General features: G+C 45.8%; 1 protein-coding gene across 1 annotated transcript in view; it reads left to right on the top strand.

Moving 5' to 3' along the window:
- The window catches only part of LOC149449802 (lysosomal acid lipase/cholesteryl ester hydrolase-like), a 72,432-nt gene that overhangs the window by 2,908 nt on the left and 41,747 nt on the right, over positions 1–27,777 (top strand). Inside the window, exon 2 of the mRNA XM_089692787.1 lies at positions 3,308–3,440. Coding sequence (XP_089548913.1) covers positions 3,315–3,440 — 126 coding nt within the window. The 5' untranslated portion in view covers positions 3,308–3,314. The remainder of the gene's footprint in view (positions 1–3,307; positions 3,441–27,777) is intronic.

Genomic DNA, 27,777 nt, shown 5'->3' with positions numbered 1-27,777 from the left:
TGAGGCCACTCCATACAATCAATAGAGGCACTCTGTGACCAAGCCCCAATGGGCAGGGCGAAACACAACAGAGGGCGTGGCTAGTGCGGTGCTGAGGTCACTCGACACGCTGGACTCCCGGGGCTGGTTCTGAGTGACTTTCTCTCCCCCCTTACCTTACACATGAACAGAACTGTCATACTTTCCCACTAGGAAAAAAAACGCATCAAAAACGAGTCCATTGAAGTCTATTACACATAATCTGCAGCGGGAAAAAAAGCCCCTGACTCTTTCCAAAAAAACGCATCGGCTCAAAACACAAAAATGTGACCTACATCCATAGGAAACCATGTTAAATGGACTGGAGTGCATTTCTGCAAAACACACTAAAAATGCCTAGGTGTGAACCAAGGCTTAGGCTGTAGTGAAGCTGTTATTTTATTGCCCAGGTGCGATTTCACAATCAGCAGGATTCTGGCAGCGAATCAAACCCACAGGCAGTAGATTGTTTCGTTTCTGACTTAAAGGTGAACTCCGGGGAGAATAAAAAAAGAACCTTGCAGTAGGACTTCTCAAGCACTGGAAGGGTTAAACTGCAGGGTGGGGGCATGAAAGCAGTTATACTTCCCTTCTCCCTCATTCCAGGGACCGGGGGTCCCAGAAGGCGGACAGTGTCAGTTTGGGGACCCACACCTATGTTGTTGTCAAACTGGGAGCAGCAGCTGTGTCCATGCCACTGCTGCGTCACAGATGACGTGAATGGAGCTGCCTGCACTTGGATGCATGGAACACCTGCACATCCCATGCATGCAAAACATGGCCCTACACGGGTGCACGCTAAAGGCCAGTTCACATTACATGCGTTTCACTGTGCTTTTTTTCCAAAACACACAGAAAGTAGGTTATATGGTTGTCAATGTCATAGTTCACATCAGTGCTTGCAGTTCCAGTGTGTTTCAGTTGCAGAAAAAAAAAGTAGAACAGGCTACATTTTTCCTGCACAGAAATGCGCTGGGACGCGATAAAACACATCAAAAACGCACTGGAACCCACATGTCCCTATTTAAGTTCAAGAAAAAGAGGGGAAAAAATGAACTGCAAAGCATCAAAAACGCACCAGAGCGTGCCAAAAACACGCATGCAGAAACTCATCCGAAACGCTTCATGCTACGTTTCTACGCTTTTTTTTCTGCATCCAAAACGCACAGAAAGTAGGTTATATGGTTGTCAATGTCATAGTTCACATCAGCGCTTGCAGTTCCAGTGCATTCCGCTTGCAGGCAAAAAAAAAAGAACAGGCTGCAGAACTGTACTGGAACGCAGTAAAACGCATCAAAAACACACATGTCCCTATTTTAACTTGAAGAAAAAGAGAGGGAAAAAATGTACTGGAAAGCATCAAAAACCGCACTGGAACTGCAAGCACTGATGTGAACTATGACATTGACAACCATATATCCTACTTTCTGTGCGTTTTGGATGAAGAAAAAGCAACTGCAATGCATGTAGTGTGAACTGGCCCTTAAAGAGGCACCTCAGTCTGTGTGAGAAAAATTAAAAGTCACCAGCTACAAACACTGTATCTGTTGACTTTTAATAAAAGGACACTTACCTGTCCAGGAAACCAGCGCCGTTCTCACCTGGGCCGGTTCTTTGTCGGTCTTCAGGTCACCGCCGCCGCCATGTTTACTGTTGGATCCAGCTGTGTCTCCGGTGGAATTGCCACAGCGATCCGAACTGGGAACAGGTATCCGTCAAACCCGTCAAATGCAGGTACCCATTCAGCCCCCCCCCCAAAAAAAACGTAGAAGAGTTTGGGGGAGGACATAGGGTGGAGTTCCGCTGGAAGTACACCGGTGTAAACAAGGCCGTAGAAAGCAGGACTGCTGTCCCTGCATTGTATGTGATGACATCAGATGTGATGACATCAGAGTGTGACTGAAGAGCAGCAGCTTGGAGGAAACCAGTTGTGCGTTTTGAAGGAAGCTGCCGGAATGTTGGGATAAAATAAGTAGGGTCATTTTGTGTACCTTTTAGATTCCGGAGCAACTTGTCATGCGATTTGATCATTTCAAATCACAAGTCATGCAGGGGCATGCGGTGACATCACCACACATGTAGTCCATTGATTATTTCCACTAGTCCTCAATATTAGTGCAACATGAATTATCCATAACGCCATGCAGACCTGGGGCTGGAGGAATCGTCTGCAGGAAACAAGGCTTTGCACCAATGTGCTGATCATGATTGCAATGCTTAGAAATGCATATTTTTTATTTCATTACGTGGGAGCATATTTTAATTTTGTTTAAAACCTTTAGAATCTGACAGAACCTCTAAGTTTTCTCTGTACCAAAAAACCTTTGGTTGGAATTCTGCTTTAAAGTGGTTGTAAACCCTTACATATACCCAGTGAAGTGATACACAGAGATGAAACAAAGCATCCTACATAAGGTGTACCTGTTTATCTACAGTATCTTCTCTACATCTGTTCAAAGATCAGAAACTATAAAGCTTGCCTGAGCTTTCAGAAAATGGGGGTGGGTAAGGGGGCTGAAATTACACACTGAAGAGCTCAGTGAGGAGAGTTCTGGGAGCTGATTGAAGGGGAGGCATGCTCCCCCCCTTTCACACAGGAACAGAGCTGAAGCTGTCAGTCATAGGCTGTGTGCTGGAGCTCCCTCCCCGTCAACGTGTTTGTCCTCTTGGTGTCAGGAAAACCTGTTAGACATGATTAATGCAGATAGAAGGACAAAGCAGAAGACGGAAATTACACTTAGTGCTCCTAATTGAGACAAGTACACACTATAGAGGGATTTGCTTTGGTCATATTTCATGTCTGAGCTTTACAACCACTTTAACCCCCCGGTCACATCAAGCCTGACTTTGAAATTGTGCGACTTGCAGTGAAGTCGCACAATTTCAAAGTCGGGGGACATGGCGATTTCAGGCGTGATTTGTAAGACGTCTGACACAGATTTCTATGCAAATCGCACCAAAAGAAGTGCATGCACTACTTTAGAAATCAGTGCGGCTCCGACCAAGTGGGAACCGCACTGATATGACCGCTGGAATTGCAGACAATAGGGTACGACGTGGCATACGATTTGCAAGTCGCATGGCATGCAGTTCACATGCCAAGTTGTATCCTATGTGACCGGGGTGTAAGTCAGTGGGGCTGCTACTCACAGTTAGGTTTTACATGGAACAAAAAATGACTTCCAAATATGTGACCTGTTCCTACCGTCATCCTGAACGTTCTTTCAAAGCCTGTCAGAGTTTAGAATAATTATATAATAGAACACAAAATTATTTTTTTCTTTTCTAGTCAGAAGATGTGGAAGTTGGTAACAGCGATATTATTTATACTCACGATTAACGTACACTCCCTGGACCGGAATATCAGAAGTATAGATGGCGGATTCTTCTATACAGCAGACCCGGAAGCATCAATGAATATTGTAAGTCTTATACTTAATGTTTCATTTAATCAAACTGGGGGAATAAAAGTCCCAAAGGAAAAACTCTATACCATTGTTGGGGTCCATCCACACCACTGTGCTAAAATGTGTGCATTACCACGGCATGCAGTATCATACTATACATGTGTTGCTGCACTCCAATTCCATTCATCTTCAGAGACAACCCAGTGCACCTATACAATGTATCTATACAATGCACCTATACAATGTATCTATACAATGCACCTGTACAATGTATCTATACAATGTATCTATACAATGCACCTGTACAATGTATCTATACAATGCACCTATACAATGCACCTATACAATGTATCTATACAATGCACCTGTACAATGTATCTATACAATGCACCTATACAATGCACCTATACAATGTATCTATACAATGCACCTATACAATGTATCTATACAATGCACCTGTACAATGTATCTATACAATGCACCTATACAATGCACCTATACAATGTATCTATACAATGCACCTATACAATGCACCTATACAATGTATCTATACAATGCACCTGTACAATGCATCTATACAATGTATCTATACAATGTATCTGTACAATGCACCTGTACAATGCACCTATACAATGTATCTGTACAATGCGCCTGTACAATGTATCTATACAATGCACCTATACAATGTATCTATACAATGCACCTGTACAATGCGCCTATACAATGTATCTGTACAATGCGCCTGTACAATGTATCTATACAATGCGCCTATACAATGTATCTATACAATGCACCTGTACAATGCGCCTATACAATGTATCTGTACAATGCGCCTGTACAATGTATCTATACAATGTATCTATACAATGCGCCTATACAATGCCCCTCTACAATGCGCCTATACAATGCGCCTATACAATGCGCCTGCAGTGCAATACAGCACACCACAACTCACTCTGTGCATTGCAGTGTGCTGCAAAAGATCCAGCCTGCACTACATTTTCATGTGTTGAGGTGAGGAGGCCCATTCAGTTTAATTAATTTTTGTCTCCATAAAAGGGTACCTGTCACAATGTTATTAATATCATATTGAGGCTCATCAGCCCCATGTGGTAGCAATAAAATTACCGTATTTTTCGCTCCATAAGACGCACCTGACTATAAGATGTACCAAGGTTTTAGAGGACTGCAGACATAGTACAGGAAATGACCAGAGACTGCGGACATAGTATAGGAGGTGACCAGAGACTGCGGACTTAGTATGGTAGATGACCATAGACTGCGGACACAGTACAGGAGATGACCAGAGACTGCAGACATGTTACAGGAGATGACCAGAGACTGCAGACATGTTACAGGAGATGACCAGAGACTGCAGACACGGTACAGGAGATGACCAGAGACTGCGGACACGGTACAGGAGATGACCAGAGACTGCGGACACGGTACAGGAGATGACCAGAGACTGCGGACACGGTACAGGAGATGACCAGAGACTGCGGACACAGTACAGGAGATGACCAGAGACTGCGGACACAGTACAGGGAATGACCAGAGACTGCGGACACAGTACGGGAGATGACCAGAGACTGCGGACGCGGTACGGGAGATGACCAGAGACTGCGGACGCGGTACGGGAGATGACCAGAGACTGCAGATACGGTACGGGAGATGACCAGAGACTGTGGACACGGTACGGGAGATGACCAGAGACTGCGGACACGGTACGGGAGATGACCAGAGACTGCGGACACGGTACGGGAGATGATCAGAGACTGCGGACACGGTACGGGAGATGACCAGAGACTGCGGACACGGTACGGGAGATGACCAGAGACTGCGGACACGGTACGGGAGATGACCAGAGACTGCGGACACTGTACGGGAGATGACCAGAGACTGCGGACACGGTACGGGAGATGACCAGAGACTGCGGACACGGTACGAGAGATGACCAGAGACTGCGGACACGGTACGGGAGATGACCAGAGACTGCGGACACGGTACGGGAGATGTCCAGAGACTGTGGATGTAGTACGGGAGATGACCAGAGACTGTGGACATTTAGGGAGTGGAACTGGGGGGCGGAGTGGGTACCCAACTTTGACAGGTACCCACTCCCACTTCCGTGCAGTTGTCCTGCCTCCCTGTCTTCTGGGACACATAACAGGTCCCAGAAGACTGCGGGCCATTCACAAAGTGCAGCGCTTCTCGAGCATGTGCAGTGGGCACCCAGCTGTGAAGACGCAAGCTGTCACAGCCGAGTGCCCACACTAAAGATGCCTGTGCCAGAGAGAGAAGACGGTGAAGACAATGCTGGACCGAGGAGCAGGTTCTGCTGCGACCCGATATTCTAACACGGCGGCGGCGGGAATACTGGGCCGGCTGCTCCATATTTGTTCCATAAGATGCACAGACATTTTCCCCCATTTTTTTTTTGGGGGGGGGGGGGGGGAGTGCATCTTATGGAGCGAAAAATTCGGTAAATGCGATCTGGTGCAGGCAAACGCACTAAATCTGCAACCTGCGTTTGAGGTGTCAGTAACTGAACATTGACACCCCCTGCAGAGCACAACTACAGGGCATTTTGAATGCGGTGCAGGAAATACACAGACCGTGGGTTTCCTGCACTGCATTCTGTTGTGAACCTAGCCTTAAAGTGTTACTAAACCCCAGACCCTGCATTTACTATATCTGGTTTCCCACATTAGTGCAATTATTTTAGTAAATATTAACTGCTAAATACCTTTTCTCATCAGCAGTTAGAGCAGTCTTGTGACTTCTATCAGTGTCCAGCTGAGCACTGGTTAAAGCTTGTAGGAGGAGTTTTTATTCTGCTCTAGGAAGATGCAGGAACCCTGACCTCTGTCTGGACAGGGCTGATTGGCCCTGTGCTGGTCAAATGCACTCTACCAAGAAGAAAAACCTCTCCAGCAATACACAGCAAACTGAGCATGTGCAGAGTGACTCCACACAATAAATCTTATCAGGAGGTAAGAGGGGGACACTGGAAGAAGGAAAGGACCAGAGAAGATAGGATCAAACTGCGTTTTTACACAATGCAGAGGATTAAGCCCTTAGGTTCCACAGTGGATAGAACAAGCATGCTTTACTGCATATACAGATTGATTTTACTGTTGTGGGTTTAGTAACACTTTAATGTCAGTTGCTTTACACATATTGGGTATGGTTGTGCTTGACAGCATGAGAAGAATAATTTTAGGGCCAACATTTATGGTGAGCTCTTGACTGATGAGTTGTAACGTTTTTAACCACTAGCCTACCGGGCACTTTTACCCCCTTCCTGCCCAGGCTAATTTCCAGCTTTCAGCGCTGTCGCACTTTGAATGACAATTGCGCGGTCATGCAACACTGTACCCATATGAGAATTTTATGATTTTTTTTGAGACAGAGCTTTCTTTTGGTGGTATTTAATCGCCTCCTGGTTCTTTATTTTTTGCTAAACAAACCAAACACAACTAGAAGTTTTGAAAAAACTGAGGAAACTGTTATAAAATTTTGTAAGTAAGTAATTTTTCTCCTTCACTGATGTGTGCTAATGAGGCTGCAGTGATGGGCACTGATAGGCTGCACTGATAGGCACTGATGAGGAGGCACTGGTAGGTGGCACTGATGGGCATTGTCAGGCATCACTGATGAGCACTGAAAGGCAGCACTCATATATGGCACTGATAGGCAGCACTCACTGGCACTGATGGGCAGCATTAGGTGGCACTGACTGGCACTGATAGGTAGCACTGAAAGGCAGCTCAGATGGGCGGCACTGATGTGTAGCATTGATGTGCACTGGTAGGCACTGATATGTGGCACTAAAGGGCACTGACAGGTGGCATTGATGGACACTGACAGGTGGCGCTGATGGGGCTACACTGATCATCAGAGCACTGAGCCTCAGTGCCCTGATGATCAGTGTACATGTCCCCTCTGAAGAATGCCGCTTACCGGCTCTCCTCTCCTCATGCTTCAGCGGAAGGAGAGGACTGCCGATAACCAGCATTTTCTTATTTACGTGCGGTCAGATGTTATTGGACACAGCTGATCACATGACAGAGCCGACATTATCGGCTCTTTCCACTGATCGGTGATCCTCTGTGTCCCGCAGTTAGAGTTAGATTGGGAGGACGTCATATGATGTCCTCCCAGAACGAGAGAACCACCGCCCTCCCGTCATTTCCTTATATGGCAGGCGGGAGGTGGTTAAAGGATCTCCTATAGACTATTTTGGGGAGCCGTCCCCGCTGGGGGAACACGGTGATTACTGGCAGTGGGTATAATTGCCAGCAATAATCACATGTAAATTTTGACAGGCTGGTTGTACCCAAGTTGATCGATTGATCGATCAACTTGGGTACAGTAACCCTGCCCATACATGGTTCGAATCTCAGCTGGTCCCTGCTGAGATTCAAACCATCTATGGCTTTACTAATGTACAGGAATCGGGTGGACCAACCCTCAATCATGATTGGCTATCAAAGTGATCGCTCAATAAAACCTGCCATTATACTGTTTTTCTACCATGAATGGAGAAAAAGATACAATGTATCATTTTCTCATAGTAAGAAGAGAAAAGTGTAAACAACAAAAAAATATCATTCTGTGTGTAAAAATAAATGAATGAAAACAAATAAATAAGAAAATAAAGATACACTTAGCTGGATTGGGGTTAAGTTAGTATCAGGGTCCAGGGTCACTGTCAAGGTCAAAGGTTTTCATCAGTGTATTTAGGTTGGATTAAAAACAGTGCACCGTTTTAGTGATAACATTTGCACGAATTTGTGAAAAGAGACCCTTTAATTTACAAACAAAAAGCATGAAAAAGTCCATCAGAGTGGTTTTACTGAAGTCAATCAATGAATCGACTTCATTGCAACCAGCCTGCCCATAGATCACAGGTGTCAAACACAAAGCCCATGGGCCGAATCTGGCCCTCCAGGCCATTTCATGTGGCCCTTGCACCTGTCCTGCAGGTACTCCTTTGTCTTTGCCCCCATCTTGTCTCAGCAGTCGGAAGCAGGAGGGAGAGTAGAACTCCTCTGCCAAATGCTGCACCTCTCAGTGCAGCTGCAGCACTCCCTCATCTCTGCCTCCCCTGGTCTCAGCATTCAGCAGACTCTGATAACTGACTCCACTCCTTCTCTGGTCCTCCTCCAGACCCTGCACTTTCTGCTTTCCAGCTCTGCCCCCAAAGGGGGTGCACGGTGATGTTAGGGAGGGTGTGGGCTTCTTGACATCTGATGTAATGGGGGGTGGGGTGCTCTGGACATCTAGTCTTGCAGATACTACTGGTCCTTTGAGGGCAACCTTAATGCTTATATGGCCTGCAATGAAATGGGAGTTTGACACCCCTGCCATAGATGGTTCAAAGATTCGATCTACAGTGGGGATCGAAAGTTTGGGCACCCCAGCTAAAAATTTGTATTAATGTGCATAAAGAAGCCAAGGAAAGATGGAAAAATCTCCAAAAGGCATCAAATTACAGATTAGACATTCTTATAATATGTCAACAAAAGTTAGATTTTATTTCCATCATTTACACTTTCAAAATAACAGAAAACAAAAAAATGGCGTCTGCAAAAGTTTGGGCACCCTGCAGAGTTAATATCTTGTACTGCCTCCTTTGGCAAGTATCACAGCTTGTAAACGCTTTTTGTAGCCAGCCAAGAGTCTTTCAATTCTTGTTTGAGGTATCTTTGCCCATTCTGCCTTACAAAAGTCTTCCAGTTCTTTGAGATTTCTGGGCTGTCTGTCACGCACTGCTCTTTTAAGGTCTATCTGTCAGGGATCCCCTCGATCCCCGCCGCGTTGGTCCCGGCGCAGGCGCAGTATGCCGCCCGGCGCAGGGACTCGAGCACTGGTTCCGGGCCGGCCGCGGCGTTCGAGTTCGCGCATGCGCAGTAGAAGCCGCGGCCGCCCGCTGGGCACCAATGGCAGCGCAGGGCGGGATATTTAAACGGCCCTGAGCTGTCATTCAGTGCCTTCTGGTCTTTCCTGCATTCTGAAGCCTGTGAACCTGTACCCTGTAAGTTATTGACCCGGATTGTACCTGACCTTGCTGTTTTCGCCTGTTCTGACCCTTGCTTTGCCTGACCTCTCTCCTGAATGCCCCCTATTGGATTTGACCTGCTGTTGCTGACCTGGCGTGTGAGCCGACCATTCTATGCCCGCTGCCTTGTACCTTGCCGCCCTCTCTGTTACCGACCCGGCCCGTCTGACCCTGCTCATCCATCCATCCATCCCGTGCAGTGGGGTCTTCTGACCTCCTCACATCAGACTCTTCCCCGTGGGAGCCCCTTGCGCATACTACTACCACTGACGGACGCACCCGGTAGTCGCGACCTGGTCTCAGGGAGCTCCAAGTCCATCCCCACCATCAGGGGCCCTGGTGAACAAGCACCCTGGGACTTAGACTCCGTGCGCTGGGGGCGCCTATTCAGTGGAGTGCTAGTAGTACCGCCGGGCGGTCCCTTACAGTACCAGAAGGCCATGACTGAGTCTAGAGGAGGTCCCTCGCCGCTGGAGGAGATCTGCAGGCACCTATCCAATTTGACACAGGCCGTATCGGCCCTGCAGGATAGATGTCAGCAGATTGAAACTCAATTCCAGGCCTGCACTATATCCGTTCCTGCCCCACAGGCCGCGGTCCCCACACCTCCAGCTGTAGCAGCCCCTGTGCTGGTGTCTGGGGCATCCGCACCACTCCCGGCGGCCGACCCCCGAGTACCCTTACCAGAACGTTTCCACGGGGACCGCACTCGGTTCAGATCATTCCGCGAGTCCTGCCTCCTCTATTTTGAGCTACAACCCCGAACCTTCGTGACTGAATCCGTGAAGGTGGGGTTCGTCATATCCCTCCTGCAGGGTGAACCCCAAGACTGGGCCCATCGATTACGGGGAAAAAATGACCCTCACCTTGGTTCGGTTGACATTTTTTTTGATGCTATGGCCATCCTTTATGATGACCTGCAGCGAGCAGCTTCTGCTGAAGCTACTCTGTACACACTCCGGCAAGGCCGCCGAGCGGCGGAGGAGTACGCATCTGAATTTAGGCGGTGGATGGGGGATACTCGCTGGAACGAGTTCGCACTCCTGCATCAGTTCCGTGTTGGCCTATCAGACGGCCTGAAAGACGAGCTCGCCCGGGTGGAGGTACCTGAGACTTTAGAGGACCTAATAGCACTGACCATTAAAATTGACCGTAGACTGCGGGAACGCAGGTTTGAGAGGTCCGGCCAGGGTCACGGAAATCCCTGGGGATCATTTCAGGGTCCCAGTCAAACACCTAGGCCAGTCATCCAAAACCGGCCACCTGGAGACAACCCCGAACCCATGCAGCTCGGCCTGGCACGGCCTAAACTATCCCCAGAGGAACATCTGCGCAGACGATCCCAGAACCTGTGCCTCTATTGTGGAGAAGCTGGTCATATGGCGCGTTCCTGCCCGCAGAAACTGAGTAAGTGCACCTCTTCTTCCTTATCCCTTGGCAATGTTGGTCCATCCCAATACTTAGTGGTGCCCCTTTCCTTTCAGCTTCCAGAAAGGACCGTGGAAGTATCGGCCATAATTGACTCTGGGGCATGCAGCTGCTTCGTGGATATTAATTTTGCTCACCAGCAGGGTATTCCCCTTCAATTGAAACAGAAGGGGTTCAATATTTATTTGGCCGACGGTTCCCGAATAAAATCGGGGGTAGTGAACCAGGAAACCCCCTCCATCACCACTGTCATTGCCGGCCAGCACCAGGAACTCCTCCGCCTGGATGCTATAGCTTCACCCCTCTTCCCAGTCATTCTGGGGCTCCCATGGTTACGGGCCCATAACCCCCAGATTGACTGGGAGACCGGAGTAATCACGTTCCCTTCCCCATACTGTCGGATATACTGCCGCACTTCGGGCCCGGGGACCCCCCAAATCCTCCTGTGCTCTGAGGGGGAAGCTGAATTAAAACAAGTAATCCCTGCAGCCTACCATGGGTTTCTAGATGTGTTCAGCAAACGGGGAGCTGATACTCTACCCCCCCACCGCCCTTATGACTGCCCCATTGACCTGTTACCCGGCTCAGAAATTCCTTTTGGGCGAATCTTCCCCCTTTCAGAGCCCGAATTGGGGGCCCTAAAGGAATATATCGAGGACAGCCTCCAGAAGGGGTTCATCCGCCACTCCACTTCACCGGCGGGGGCGGGAATCTTCTTTGTTGAAAAGAAGGACAAAACCTTAAGGCCATGTATCGATTACAGGGAATTGAACAGGGTCACGATAAAAAACCGTTACCCACTACCGTTAGTACCTGAGCTGTTCCAAAGTTTAAAGTCAGCAGTAGTTTTTACCAAGCTGGATCTGAGGGGGGCGTACAACTTGATTCGCATAAGGGAGGGGGACGAGTGGAAGACGGCCTTCCGCACCCGCTTCGGTCATTTTGAATATCTGGTCATGCCGTTCGGGTTGTGTAATGCTCCGGCCACGTTTCAACATTTTGTAAATGATATTTTTAGGGACTTTCTGGATGTCTTTGTGATCGTTTATTTAGACGACATTCTGATTTTTTCCCCGTCTCTGGGGGAACACAGAATACATGTAGCAAAAGTATTGGGGCGGTTGCGGCAGCATGGGTTGTACGCCAAGGCAGAAAAATGTTGTTTTGAACAATCCAGCATTGCCTTCTTGGGCCTGATTATCTCCACCGCGGGGGTCGCGATGGATCCCCAGAAGGTCGCTGCAATACTGGATTGGCCTGAACCCACAGACAGGAAAGGCGTCCAGCGATTCATCGGCTTTGCAAATTTTTACCGGAAGTTCATCAAGAACTTCTCGGGTCTGGTCTCCCCCATTACTCAGCTAACCAAGCTGGGAACCCGATTCAGATGGACACCAGAAGCGCAGGGAGCTTTCGAAGCCTTAAAGAAGCTGTTCACTTCGGCACCCATTTTGGGTCACCCAGACGCCGCTCTGCCCTACATCTTGGAGGTAGATGCATCGGAGAATGCGGTAGGCTCCATCCTCTCCCAACGAAAAGGCACCAAGGAACTGCTCCACCCGGTAGCGTTCTTCTCACGGAAGCTGACCCCAGCGGAGAGGAACTATGATATCGGTGACCGTGAGCTACTAGCGATCAAAACGGCGTTAGAGGAATGGAGGTACCTGCTGGAAGGTGCGGTGCACCCCATCTTAATATTTACTGACCATAAGAACTTAGAGTATCTGAGAACTGCCAAGCGTCTACGCCCGCGACAGGCGAGATGGGCACTATTCTTTTCAAGATTCAACTTCCATATTACGTACCGGCCGGGATCAAAGAACACTAAGCCGGATGCGTTATCACGGATGTACGAAGACGCCAAGGAGACCCCAGTACCTGACACCATCCTGTCCTCGGGTAACTTCTTGGTCCTTCAGTCGGACCTTCGTTCCAGGCTAATGGAGGCATCCACAAACTTCTCTACCCCAGGCGGAGGGCCGCTCCAGAACAAGGGGGGACTCCTATGGAGGGAAGATCGAATTGTGGTGCCGGAAGAAGCTCGAACCCTGGTCTTGGGGCATTGCCACGACCACCCAATGGCGGGGCACTTTGGCCCAGAAAAGACCCTGGAACTTCTCCGACGCTCATTCTGGTGGCCAGACATGGCTAAAGATTGTAAGGGCTATGTCAGGTCCTGTGTCACCTGCCAGAAGAACAAGCCCTCAAGAAACAAGGTTTGGGGTCTGCTGCAACCCTTACCTATTCCTGAACGGCCTTGGCAAAAGATCTCACTGGACTTTATAGTCGAGCTTCCGCCATCCCGAGACCACACGGCAATCCTGGTAGTCGTGGACCGCTTGTCCAAGATGGCCCACTTCATCCCGTTGAAGAAGACCCCCTCGGCGGCCGAGACCGCGCGAGTCTTCATTCGTGAGGTAGTCAGGTTGCATGGGGTCCCCGAAGACATTGTCTCGGACCGAGGGGTCCAGTTCACGTCCAGATTCTGGAGAGCACTGTGCAAAGCCCTGGACATCAAATTATCTCTCTCTTCTGCGTTCCACCCTCAAACTAACGGTCAAACCGAAAGGACCAATCAGACCTTAGAGCAATATTTAAGATGCTATACCTCGTTTACTCAAGATGACTGGCTGCCACTTCTTCCTTTAGCGGAATTTGCGTATAACAACGCCCGCCACTCAGCAACAGGGCAGTCCCCGTTCTTCGCCAACTATGGCTTTCACCCAGTCTTCCTCCCGGATTTGGTGTCGGAATGCCCAGTACCAGCAACACAAGATGTGGTAACGTTCTTCGCTGCGAACAATAAGAAGCTTCAAGTGGCCATCAGTCGGGCCCAGGAAGACTACAGGAAAGCATTCAACAGGAAACGGAGAGGAGATCTGGTATTGCGGCCTGGGGAGAAGGTTTGGCTGGCGACGTCCAATCTGAAGATGCTTTGCCCGTCAAAGAAATTGGGACCAAAATTTATAGGCCCCTTCTGCATTAAACGGATGGTTAACGAAGTAGCCTATGAACTCGCCCTCCCTGACACGCTCAAGATCCACCCGGTCTTTCATGTGTCCCTTCTGAAGCCTGTGGTCCCAGATGCCTTCCCTGACCGGGAATCTAGACCCCCGGAAGCGGTAACGGTCGAAGGAGAAGAAGAATTTGAGGTTGAAACAATCCTGAAGTGTCGAAGGAGGGGAGGCCAGACCCAATTCCTTATCAAATGGAAGGGCTATGGTCCTGAGGACAATTCTTGGGAACCAGCCCATAATGTCCATGCACCCAGACTTGTCCGGAGGTTCTTTCGCGATCACCCGTGGTGGAGAGATCGGGTGGGCATCCGGAGGTTGCCCGTAGGGGGGGGGCAATGTCAGGGATCCCCTCGATCCCCGCCGCGTTGGTCCCGGCGCAGGCGCAGTATGCCGCCCAGCGCAGGGACTCGAGCACTGGTTCCGGGCCGGCCGCGGCGTTCGAGTTCGCGCATGCGCAGTAGAAGCCGCGGCCGCCCGCTGGGCACCAATGGCAGCGCAGGGCGGGATATTTAAACGGCCCTGAGCTGTCATTCAGTGCCTTCTGGTCTTTCCTGCATTCTGAAGCCTGTGAACCTGTACCCTGTAAGTTATTGACCCGGATTGTACCTGACCTTGCTGTTTTCGCCTGTTCTGACCCTTGCTTTGCCTGACCTCTCTCCTGAATGCCCCCTATTGGATTTGACCTGCTGTTGCTGACCTGGCGTGTGACCCGACCATTCTATGCCCGCTGCCTTGTACCTTGCCGCCCTCTCTGTTACCGACCCGGCCCGTCTGACCCTGCTCATCCATCCATCCATCCCGTGCAGTGGGGTCTTCTGACCTCCTCACATCAGACTCTTCCCCGTGGGAGCCCCTTGCGCATACTACTACCACTGACGGACGCACCCGGTAGTCGCGACCTGGTCTCAGGGAGCTCCAAGTCCATCCCCACCATCAGGGGCCCTGGTGAACAAGCACCCTGGGACTTAGACTCCGTGCGCTGGGGGCGCCTATTCAGTGGAGTGCTAGTAGTACCGCCGGGCGGTCCCTTACACTATCCATAGATTTTCAATTATGTTGAGGTCAGGAGATTGTGAAAGCCATGGCAAAACCTTCAGTTTACGCCTCTTGATGTAATCCCCCGTGGATTTCGAGGTGTGTTTAGGATCATTATCCAATTGTAGAAGCCATCCTCTCTTTAACTTCAGCTTTTTCACAGATGGCATCAAGTTACCATCCAAAATTTGCTGAAATTTTATTGAATCCATTTTTCCTTCTACTCGTGAGATGTTCCCTGTGCCACTGGCTGCAACACAACCCCAAAGCATGATTGATCCAACCCCATGCTTAACAGTTGAACAGAGGTTCTTTTCATTAAATTCTGTGCCCCTTCTTCTCCAAACGTACCTTTGCTCATTCCGGCCAAAAAGTTCAATTTTAACCTCATCGGTCCACAGAACTTGTTTCAAACGATGATTTTTGTGGTGAGGACATAGAAGAGGTTTTCTTCTGATGACTCTTCCATGAAGACCATATTTGTACAAGTATCTTTTTATAGTGGAATAGTGTACCACAACTCCAGTGTCTGCCAGATCTTTCTGGAGGGATCGTGCAGTCAAACGTGGGTTTTGAATTGTTTTTCTCACAATCCTGCGAGCTGTTCTGTCTGATATTTTTCTTGGTCTTCCAGATCTAGCTTTAACTTCCACTGTTCCTGATGACTGCCATTTCTTAATTACATTCCGAACAGAGGATATTGACATCTGAAAACGCTTTGCTATCTTCTTATAGCCTTCTCCAGCTTTGTGAGCGTCAACTATTTTCAGTTTCAGTTTTCTAGACAACTGCTTAGAAGAACCCATGGTGCTGATTGTTGAGGCAAGGTCAGATGAGTCTGGGCATTTAAAACCTTTGAGATTGACATCACCTGGTCTTCCCAGACGATGATTGAGAACAATCCATGACACTGGCAGGTCTCAGAGGGGGCAGTGCATGCTATAAATTCTGCAGGGTGCCCAAACTTTTGCAGACGCCATTTTTTTGTTTTCTGTTATTTTGAAAGTGTAAATGATGGAAATAAAATCTAACTTTTGTTGACATATTATAAGAATGTCTAATCTGTAATTTGATACCTTTTGGAGATTTTTCCATCTTTCCTTGGCTTCTTTATACACATTAATACAAATTTTTAGCTGGGGTGCCCAAACTTTCGATCCCCTCTGTATCTATGGCAGGCTTTACTCACCCACCTTAGTCACTGTGAGAATTGGATTTTACTTTGGTCTCACAGTTTGCTGTGACATTGCTTCCAAAGGACTTTGTCTTGTTCTCATCTCATTTTTTAACTTCCTCTTTCATTTTCATAACATTGTGAGAAAGCAAAGACCACAACTAAGTCTAGCTGATTTATTTCTTTATTTTTGCAGCTCCTGGATTGCAAAAAACAAGCAGAGTCTTTTAGCTTGCTTGATTTTTTTAATAAAAATAATCCTAAACTTTCAAAAACAAGTGAAAATCTCTACTTTTCCCCCCATTGCTGATTTATCGATTGGGTTGGCCTGCTCAACATTGTTTCTGGCTTTTGACCTGGGCAGCAATCTGCACTGTAGCCCCTTGACTGTCCTTGGAAATCTTTGACTTTTTCAGTGCGACATATCCAGCTATAACAGTTGAGTACTATCCGTGATACTTTTTTTACTTACATTAATATAAATTTTTTCAGGACGAGCTTTCGGGGTGTGACCCCTTCTTCAAGATCCAAGCAGTACTACTGATGTAGAGTTTGGACCTTGAAGAAGGGCGTGCACCCTGAAAGCTTGTCCTGAAAAATTGTATGTTCGTGTAAATAAAAAAGAATCACAGATAGTACTCAATTGTTTCTGTTGCAAGTGCACTAAATCTACAATCACCACATCCAACTATAGAAATTATAAATCAGTTGGCTTCCGATGGTATGCTTTGATATTTGAAGAAAGATGAGCATTGATAGTGGATATTGGTACCCTATGAGCTGCTTGTCAGAACCTGGAAGGTCTTGCAGGTGGGACATCCTACCAGCTAGCAGCAGGAGAGGCCTGGGAAAGCAGAATACTTTTTTCATAATCATTGGAAATCACTTGTGCCATGCTGTGTGTGTGCCCATCCTTGCCATGACATTATCACTCTGATAGCAGAAGCACAAGGAGGAGAGCTCTTATATGTTCCAATATGTTTTTTTATGTCCAGCTACAACATGCTGAAAAAGAGGAGTGTTTTTTCTATAATTTTTAAAAAACAATTTTTTTCTAGCTTTGGATGGCATAGGAAAGAATTAGAACTCCGGTCATATTCTACCACTGTGAGCCTATGTTCACACTACAGCGGTGCTGTAAATCCCATGTGATTCGCACAGGAACCGCACCAAATTCCTGTTCAAATCACATGTGATTTGTATGCAGTGAGATTAGAGCCGTACATTTTGTATGGCTCTATTTGCACCGCACCCGCACCAAAAACGCGCAGGACCCTTTTTTGGTCCGTACTAGAATCGGATCACATAGATATTCACACCCATGCGATCTGATTCTGCACAGCGCACCACGTTTTGCGGACCGATGTCGGGGTGTTGTTAGCTTAACATATAGACCCGCATCGGTTCGTATGAACGGGGTGCGATTATGATGTGGTGCAGAATTCGCACTGAAAACGCTGAGAATTCCGCACCGCATCAGTGTGAACCAGGGTTAAGGGCTCTGTTAGAGAGATTTCTCTTACTTACTGTTTTGATTGCACACTTTTTACCAGGCAGGAAGTGAGGGGAAATCTCTTCAACAGCAACACAGACAGAGGTAACTTTTTTAAAGTCAATTAGAGTAATGAAAGAACCCCTGTCTTCTTTTTATTGTTGTCTGTTTCATTTTTGCAGATTTTCCCTCAATTCCTGTCTGGTAATACCAGGGCCATGGATAAGGGGGTGCCACCAGTCCTCCTGTATGGGGCCCAGGCCAGTAGGGGGGCCCAGGCAGCTGGATGAATCGATATGGGCAGGGAGGGTGATCGACAAGGCAGGGGGCAATTACTGGAACCGATCCCCTGTATGGCTCTCTGCAGCAGCTTAAAGCTGGTTTCTTCTCCTCTCCTTGGCATTCAGCTGCTGCAGAGAGTCTCATACAGGGGATCGGTTCCAGTAATTGCCCCCCTGCCACACTCATCACCCTCCTTGTGCACCATACATTTCCCCCTGCTGCCTAGGTCCCCCTGTGTGCCCCCACTCCCAGAGTGCTGTCAGCTTCCCACCTTTCCTTCCTATCGGAATCTGAAAACACACAATTCAGGATGGAGAGTGGGGGAAGGGTCTGGTGAATATGTCACATTAACCAGCCCCATCCTTTCCTGAATGAACACGATGATTGATCAGTACTGATTACTCACTGTGTTCATTCATAACTAAAGCTTAGTAAACTTTGTTTTTTGGGGGAAGGGGGCCTGTCAGGTTGGCTGTATGGGGCCCCATGGTTTCTAACATCAGCCCTGGGTCACCAAAAGAGAAAATGAACCCCAGATAGCAACAAAGCCTGGCAGGGCTTCTAACCTTTCTCCACCTCATCCAAGAATAGGAGAAAAAAAAGTGTTGGCTATAGATCTGCTTTTAATTTAGATTTAGATGTCATGTTACAGACCTAGGGACTGATAAGTGGTAAACTGCCTAAGAATACTACTACAATATAGGATAAGGTGCAGGTAGTGCTTGGCAGATGTCATTTTTAATGGATTCTCAGATGTGGATAGGGAGGGAAAGAAATGAGAAAATACACGGATCAGCAGACATACAATCTACAGAGTCAGAGAAGAAAATGCATATTTAAATAATATTTAATTGAATATTGCACAGAGCCTTGACACATGTGAGTATCGTGTGACCAGACAGAGCAAGGATTCATCTGCTCTGAGGAGGTTAAAGGGAAAATCAAAGTAGCATTTGCTTCTGGCAATGTTTGTCCTATGAAGACCAAGCCAGGGGTTAGATTCTTTCCAAATCCAAACTACACTGCAGATTGCTATTTTCTTTTTTCAAATAGCTCTACTTCAGCATGACTGATCTAGTGACTGTGGTTAGAGAGTAATTCCACTTTTGTTAAGAAAAAAAACATTCCCCTCTGTGTGATCTATGTACATTGCAAGGATTTTAACAAACTTTGTTGCAGATTCCTACCTTTTGTTCTGAAGAAATAGCCATTTGTCTGTGTCCATGTGCCTAGTAAATGTGAATGGGAGTGACTCCTTCATTATCGATCAGCTGCTGCAACTGCAGAGCTCTAATGAGGAAAGTGTCAGGGTTTGCATCTCTTTAGACATTATTTCCCTTTGGGAGTGTCTCAACAAATATGACATTTTTGTTGCAGTGGATGCCAAAAATCTGACTTGTATCTTAGTGCAGACTTTTGGGAAAATCAATAAGCCAATCAAACAAGCAGGAAATGATATTTCTGGGGGGCACTCCGTACACCATCTGTGCACAGAATTTCTCCAGGTTGCCATATTGCATTGCATTGAATTTTAAAGAAAATTACAGCACTGCAGATTGAAAAGGAAATGTAATTTTTAATAACATTCAATTACAATATGACTTGTGTCACAATTGTACATGGTATATAAATATGTATGTGTGTATATATATATATATATACACACACACACATATATATAATGTATACACACACTATATTGCCAAAAGTATTGGGCCAGCCCTCCAAATCATTGGATTCAGGTGTTACAATCACCTCCATGGCCACAAGTGTATAACATAAAGCACCTAGGCATGCAGGCTGCTTCTACAAACATTTGGGAAAGAATGGGTCGCTCTCAGGAGCTCAGTGAATTCAAGCGTGGTACCGTGATAGGTTGTCACCTGTGCAATAAGTCCATCCATGAAATTTCCTTGCTACTAAATATTCCACAGTCAACTGTTAGTGGTATTATAACAAAGTGGAAGCAACTGGGAACAACAGCAACTCAGCCATGAAGTGGTAGGCCATGTAAAATGACAGAGCGGGGTCAGCGCATGCTGAAGCATACAGTGTGCAGAAGTCGCCAACTGTCTGCAGAGTCAATAGCTAAAGACTTCCAAACTTGGTGTGGGGTTGTTTTTCAGGGGTTGTTCTTGGCCCCTTAGTTCCAGAGAAGGAAACTCTTAAGGCATCAGCATACCATGGCATTTTGGACAATTTCATGCTCCCAACTTTGTGGGAAGAGTTTGGAGATGACCCCTTCCTGTTCCAACATGACTGCGCAGCAGTGCATAAAGCAAGGTCCAAAAAGACATGGATGAGCAAGTTTGAGGTGGAGGAACTTGACTGGCCTGCACAGTCCTGACCTCAACCCGATAGAACACCTTTGGGATGAATTAGAGCAAAGACTGCGAGTCAGGCCTTCTTGTCTGACATCAGTGCCTGACCTCACAAATGCGCTTCTGGAAGAATGGTCAAACATTCCCATAGACACACTCCTAAACCTTGTGGACATCCTTCCCAGAAGAGTTGACAATGTTATAGCTGCAAAGGGTGGGACAACTCAATATTGAACCCTACAGACTAAGACTGGGATGCCATTAAAGTTCATGTGCGTGTAAAGGCAGACGCCCCATTACTTTTGGCAATATAGTGTGTGTTATATATATAATTACACCGCTCAATACTTATGCATTCTTACAGACCCTAGTTCTGTTATTACACATACCTCCAGTTCTTCTGCGGCAGCAGCCATTCTGGGGTCCGGAGTGCATGCTAGTTCTAGGGCAATTATGTCAACAATAAAGCTGAACAGTGTTTAGTGCAGTGCTATAGAACACACTTTGGGGTAGATTTACTAAAACTGGAGAGTGCTAAATCTGGTGCAGCTCTGCATAGAAACCAACCAGCTTCCAGGTTTTGTTGCCAAAGCTTCATTGAACAAGCTGAAGTTAGAAGCTGATTGGCTACCACACAGCTGCACCAAATTTTGCACTCTCCAGTTTTAGTAAATCAACCCCATAGAGTCCAGGATTCTGACAGTGGCCTCTACTTGGGGAGTTGTTCAGTTATGATCTCTCTGGACAGAACCTTTTTAATATTTATTTGCAGTAAAAAAAAATACTCATAATATTAATCAATTTAGATAAACCATAGCAATAAAACTATGCAGAATCCAAACTGTAGACATGTTGACTCTTGCTAAACTGAGTATGTGTTTGTTAAAGCATTATTAAACCCAAAAGCAAACCTTTATTGTATTGCAACTTATCAATGTTTAAATATGATGTCTGCATTAATTTTCTTTTTTAAACTTTCTTTCCTTTATTCAGTAAGTCTATTGTTTTTCAAAAGAACAAGCTCTCTTGCGGTTACAGGGATGAGACAAACCAAAAGAACACTCCTGGGATTGCTTACAATAGTCAACGTTTATTTATTCATGTAATACCTTTGTTCCAAAAGAAAAAAAAAATGTTTTCTGTAACTTCTTCTAAAGTATTAGCTGGAGATTAGCTTCAGTTGGTTAGTGTATCTAAGGCTCGGTTCACACTGCCGTGACTTGGGATCCGACTTGTGAGACCCCAAGTCACATGACATGTGAAATCCCATGTTAGTCAATGAGATCTGTCTAATTTAACACTACTGAAGTCACTCCGACTTTAGAAAAGGTTCCTGTACTGCTTCAAGGCGACTTCTATCCGACTTGTGCCCATAGACTTTAATGGAAGTCGCTTCCAAGTCAGATCCTCATCTATATTGATGTGATTTGGATCCGACATTACAGGAAGATTACCCAGGCATTCCCTGAAAGTTGCTTCAGAGTCGCTTCAAAGTAGTACTCAAGTCGCCTGGCAAAGTTGCACTGTAAGTTGCACGATTTTCAGGTCGCAGTAGTGTGAACCGAACCTAAATCTGCTAGTACATCTAACACTACCCTCCCCTAGACTGACAATGCTGCTGTCTTCTGTACTTCCTGTGCTCATTCATCCAGAGTAGGGGCGCTCTAATACAGGAGGTGTGTTAGTGGCCAGATCACCAGGTGAAAACAGGGAAAAAAGCCTAAAATGAAAACTAATGCAGCCACCACATCTAATGATTAATAAACTGCATTATATTACAATTTTGGTTTTGGGTTTAATACTGCTTTAATGAAGAGTGGTATTAGTACCCATGACCTGAAATGTACATATGTGTTAGGGAAATTCCCAGTGTTCATTTAAAACATTGTGAATGATTGCTTTCAAGTTATTTTCACAGATTGTAGCTAAGCTGTACAAATACACTATTTATATATGAATGATGTCATTACTTGTTAATTGCAATTTTGAAGTCAAAGTCTTTCATGTCTGCCTTGTGTAAATATAGTCACTCTGAAGGTCTGAGCTCTGGATGAGACTGGGTTCTGTACTTTGGACTTTCAGCGTGATGATGATTGCTCTAGCAGTCAGATGATGCCTAGTAAATGTGTTTTCCATGGTTTCTCTGAGTAAGTCCTTTTGTTGTAGAGTTGCTCAGCCTTTTTTCAGTGGCAATGAATACAAGTGAACTGTTTTCTGGCAGCAAAGCCACCCTTTTGTCTTTGTTTTGCTGCTTGTTTTGAGGACTCCAAGATGTGTAGAACCCATTGAGTTTGTTGCTTCTAACCTTAAAGTGATACTAAAGGTTCAGATTTTTTTGTTTTAAAAATAACAAACATGTTATAATTACCTGCTTTGTGCAATGGTTTTTCACAGAGCAGCCCCAATCATCCTCTTCTTCGGTCACCCACTGGGGCTCCTGGCTGCTCCTCCCTGCTAATTGCCCCCAGAGCAAGCAGCTTACTCTGGGGTCACTCGTGCGTGCTTCCTCTTGAGTTGGACCTGCCCCCTGCTCTCTTCTTACTGGCTGTGATTGACACAGTGGCTCCCACTGCTGTGTCCGAGCCAATGAGGGGGGGGAGATCCGGGGGAACCCCTGCTCTCATACACATCGCTGGATCGAGTGGGGGCTCAGGTAAGTATTGGGTGAGGGAGGGAGGCTGCAAGGGGAGTTGCACACTGAAGATTTTTTACCTTCATGCATGGAACGCATGTCGGTAAAAAACCTAGAACCAGCCTTTAGAGCCTCCTAGACCTTCCCTCACAAAGAATATAAATGACTGCTGCCAGGGTGTTTGTATAGTGCTATTTTACCCCGTGTGTTACAGCACATAGAATCATTCACATTAATCCTGTCCAATGAAGGAGATTCTGTAAGGTTCAACCATTCACATCACGTTCTGCAAAAATAATGAGGCTTTTGCATGGTTTCACCAATAGCAGCTGCCTTTTCCTTAAGGCTAGTATACCTAATGGTACTTGGATGGCCCCAGCACACAATATTCGCAAGACTGGGAGTTCACATATTGTGTAAAATGGTTGGAATAACTGGTGTGGTGTAAATCGGCTACAGTATGCTGGAGTGATCTGGTTTTGTGACTTAGGCTTAGTGGTGGTCAGGGCTGGTGGCTGGCAGTAGCATAATCTGTAGTCCAGGCCAAAGGTAAAGGCAAGAGGTAATCTGTACAATCCAAAAACCAGGTATGGGTCTGGGCAAGCAGCAAGCTGCGCAATCCAAAATCCAGGCACGGGTCTGGGCAAGCTGCGCAATCCAAAATCCAGGCACGGGTCTGGGTAACCTGTAAGCTGCGTGATCCAAAATCCAGGCATGGGTCTGGGCAAGCTGCACGATCCAAAATCCAGGCATGGGTCTGGGCAAGCTGCACGATCCAAAATCCAGGCATGGGTCTGGGCAAGCTGCACGATCCAAAATCCAGGCATGGGTCTGGGCAAGCTGCACGATCCAAAATCCAGGCATGGGTCTGGGCAAGCTGCACGATCCAAAATCCAGACATGGGTCTGGGCAAGCTGCACGATCCAAAATCCAGGCATGGGTCTGGGCAAGCTGCACGATCCAAAATCCAGGCATGGGTCTGGGCAAGCTGCAAGCTGTGCGATCCAAAATGGTTCAGGGCAGGCTACAGTCAGAGAGGAAATCTGTATCCAGGCACGGGACCAAGCAGGCTAAAGCAATTATTGGTTACAGGAGTCAGGAAGCTGAATGCTATTTCAAACCCAGAGCCCTGAGTTTGTGATATTCAAAAAGAGTTCCAACAGCACAACTGGCCAATCAGGTCAGGGAAAGCAGAACAGGCATAGCCAAACAGCTGCCTAGCAATGAGGATGTTGCCCACCACCATCCAGCAACAGAGCAGTGCCCTGCAACTGATGCTCAGGCCCGGGAGGAGAGAGCAGTGGGCTATGGGGAGAATCGGTGTAAGATTGTGTCTCTCAATCCTAACAGATTCTAATATGAAGGCCCTACACACATGCGCACACACACTAGGGCCAATTTGATGCTACTTGCTCTTACTTTTGAGTTGTAATAGGAACCAATGCAAACACCAGAAAAACAAACTCCAAAATGCCATACAAAACAGGTTTTCTATGCTTGCACTGACGGTGGGATGAAGGCTAAAAACAGCTGCATATGAGACTCTAAAGTTTGGCTTTATGTGTTATAAACCGGCTATTCTCAAGGCAGGATTGGCCATGGGGCATAATGGATTGATTTGCATGGCCCCTTGTCCTAAAATGAGGCATGACCCCTTGTTTTGGAATTGTGTTGAATGTGATAACATGTAAATGCCTTCTGCTTTGTGAAACCAATGCCATACAGTGCTTCAGGTCACTGGTTCTCAGCCAATGCTACATGATAGCGTAACAAGTATTAGTATCCTCGAGGATCATCAATCAGAACAGTGTAAAAAAATAGTAACAAGTAGTCATTCACATATGTCACTGATTTGAGATATTCTTTTTGTTTTTAAAAATGTAGGGACTAGTTTTTGCAGTTTTGGGGGTCTGATCATGTATCTACATGTTATAGGGCTCTAGAGATAGAGTGGCATACTAAGAAGTACTTGGCAAACATTACTTTCTGTAAAGAAGTGTGTGTGTGTGTGTGTGTGTGTGTGTGTGTGTGTGTGTGTGTGTGTGTGTGTGTGTGTGTGTGTGTGTGTGTGTGTGTGTGTGTGTGCGTGCGCGCACATGCATATTTAAAAATGTCTTTAGATCCTACACATGAAAGTGTTACATTAGTCAATATTAGTAGAACTTGTTTGTAAATGATAGAATCAGCATGTCAGAAATAATACAACCCATTATGTCCCATGACCATGGCCTGCTACCAAAGGCTTGTACTGTAAAACTTTTCAATTATAGAAAAAGACTGAGGGGGATGAATGAGATGAGGTGGAAAGGTCCTGCCCACGCAGGGGAAGGAAGAAGGAAGCTAGTTCGCATAGAGCCAACCATGGGTTTCCACAATGATCTCTGACAGCATTGGAGTGGTTGAATTAGGCAGTGTCACGATTGTGAGCTTAAGATATCCTGATATTCGGATGTACATGTAAATTCTGTCCACTAAAACCAAGTTTTTCCAACTCGTTCCTCCCTGAGGTGTGCTGCCCCCATAATTTCCTCCATCAGCTTAAGTTTGTTTATCTTGGTGAACCAAGTCTTGATCGGAGGGAATACTGGTTGCTTCCAGAAAAAAGGAATGCATTACTTGGCGGCATTGCAGATGTAACAATAGGGAGCATTTGTAACATGTAGTAAAAAAGGCGGCAGCATCTAGTATTTGAATATCAGTAAATTTCAAAATCCACAGTTTAACCTGGGACCAGAAGTCTTTTTTTTTTTTTTTTTTTAATTTAAATATTTATTACATTTTTCATGTTAATACAAAAACCCATAAAGGGGAAAAGATTCTCATACACATAGATATTTATAACATTTCTACTTTTCCCTTAATAAAAACTCTTTTCTTTCCCATCCCACTACCCCCCCCCCCCCTTTCCACCCCTCCTCCCCCCTCCTCCTCCTCTGCAGACTCTAGCCCATTTTGCTCTCTTGAGGCTTATTAATTTTTTACTAACATCCTAGTTCATATTTTCCTATATTTTTCTTTCAATCCTGCTCTTTCCCATTTTTCCCATCTCCTAAAATAAACTCTCATCCTATCTTCCTGCATATGGTATGCTCTTTCCATTCTACCTATCTGGTTCACTCTGTTAATCCAGTCATCCTCCCTCGGTACCTCAGATTTCCGCCAAAACTTGGGTATCAACCCCTTCGCCGCATTCAATAAGTACCATATACCTGAATCTTTATATTTATTTACAGATGTCTCCACATTGTGTAGGAGGCACATCATTGGGTCTAACCCTATGTCAATTTCAGTTATATCTTCAATCAATTTGACTATTATCTTCCAAAAAGCCTGGATTTTCGGACATTCCCACCATATGTGGAACACCATGCCTATCTCTCCACATCCTCTCCAACACAAATTTGAATTTTCACCACTCATCTTGTGCTCTACACTCGGTGTAATTTGCCAACGTGTCACACACTTATAATTAACCTCAACCTCTCTCATACTAACATTATCGTGTATCAATCTAAACATCTTTCTCTGTCTATCTTCATCAATCTCCATTCCCATATCTCTTTCCCATTTTGTTATAAAGATTAACTTTGTGTTTGTGTCTAATTCTGTGAGTATTCTATACACTTTTGAAACACCGTGCTTCCCATCCCTTCGTGTCTCTAACAACCTTTCAAACATATTCCACTCCTCTTTTGATCTCAGGGGTTTCGGTAGATTCCCAATAAAACATTTCAATTGATGATGTTTCCACTTATCTATTCTAATAAAAATATCTCCCTTCTTCTCTATTAAATCTTTTAGTGATCTCAATTCCCCCTCCACCAAAACATCTCTCAGTTGAGTATCTTCCTTTCTAAACCATCTCCCTGATATCTTAATCTTTCCCGGGGGAAAGTACTCAGTGTTTGTGAGAGGCATTAATAAAGAATTAAAATCCCATTTCATGCTTTTGTGTAAATTATCCCATACCCTAAAGACATTTAAAGTGTAGATACTTGTGCTTTCTTTAATTCCCCTGAACTGTGGTGGAACCCATATCATCTGACTCAATCTAATGCCACTAAGATCATTTTCAATTGTTACCCAGCTTTTCCCCTTATGGTTAAATGTCCAGTCATATATTCTTGCTAAAACCACTGCTTTATAATATCTCTTGACATCTGGTAGACCCAATCCCCCTTTCTCTTTAGTCCTACTCAATGTTTCATATGCTATTCTAGGTTTTTTATTCTTCCATATGTATCTTGTTAGTATTTTTTTTATTGTCTTGACGAAGGCTTCTGGGATTTTAATTGGTACCATTTGAAATCTATACAGTATTTTAGGCAGGATTACCATTTTAACTAGGTTTATACGTCCTATCCCGGATGGGTTTCCTCTTTCTAATCTTTTTAAATCTTCTCTGATCTCATTTATCAAAGAGATATAGTTTAATCTATACAAATGCTTAGATGAGGCAGTGAGTTTTATTCCTAGGTATTTTATCTCTTTTTCTCTCCATATAAAGGGGAATTCTTTTTGTAGTTTTTATTTTTCATTCTTCGATATATTTATATTCAAGATCTCTATTTTTGTTGGATTAATTTTTAAATTTGATAGTTCACCGTACTCCTTCAGAATCTTCATTATATTTGGGAGAGTTATTCGGGGATTCCCCACATAGAACAATAAGTCGTCCGCAAAGGCCGCAACTCTATGTCTATGGATTATATCTGAATTCCCTTTACCGATCCACTATTTCTTATTATTGACAGCAGAGGTTCGAGTGACAATACATATAGCAGAGGGGACAATGGACAGCCCTGTCTTGTACCATTAGACATTCCAATGGGTTCTGATCTCTCCCCATTTACCGTGATGATTGCAGTGGGCTCCCTATATAATTTACTTATCCACTCTTGCATTCT

Source organism: Staurois parvus, unplaced genomic scaffold (assembly GCF_062004578.1).
Source record: "Staurois parvus isolate SC_StPar_1 unplaced genomic scaffold, SC_StPar_1.0 ptg000604l, whole genome shotgun sequence".
Taxonomy (NCBI): Eukaryota; Metazoa; Chordata; class Amphibia; order Anura; family Ranidae; genus Staurois; species Staurois parvus.
Note: the sequence above shows the minus strand (reverse complement) of the source record. Positions and strands in the feature narration are given on the sequence as shown.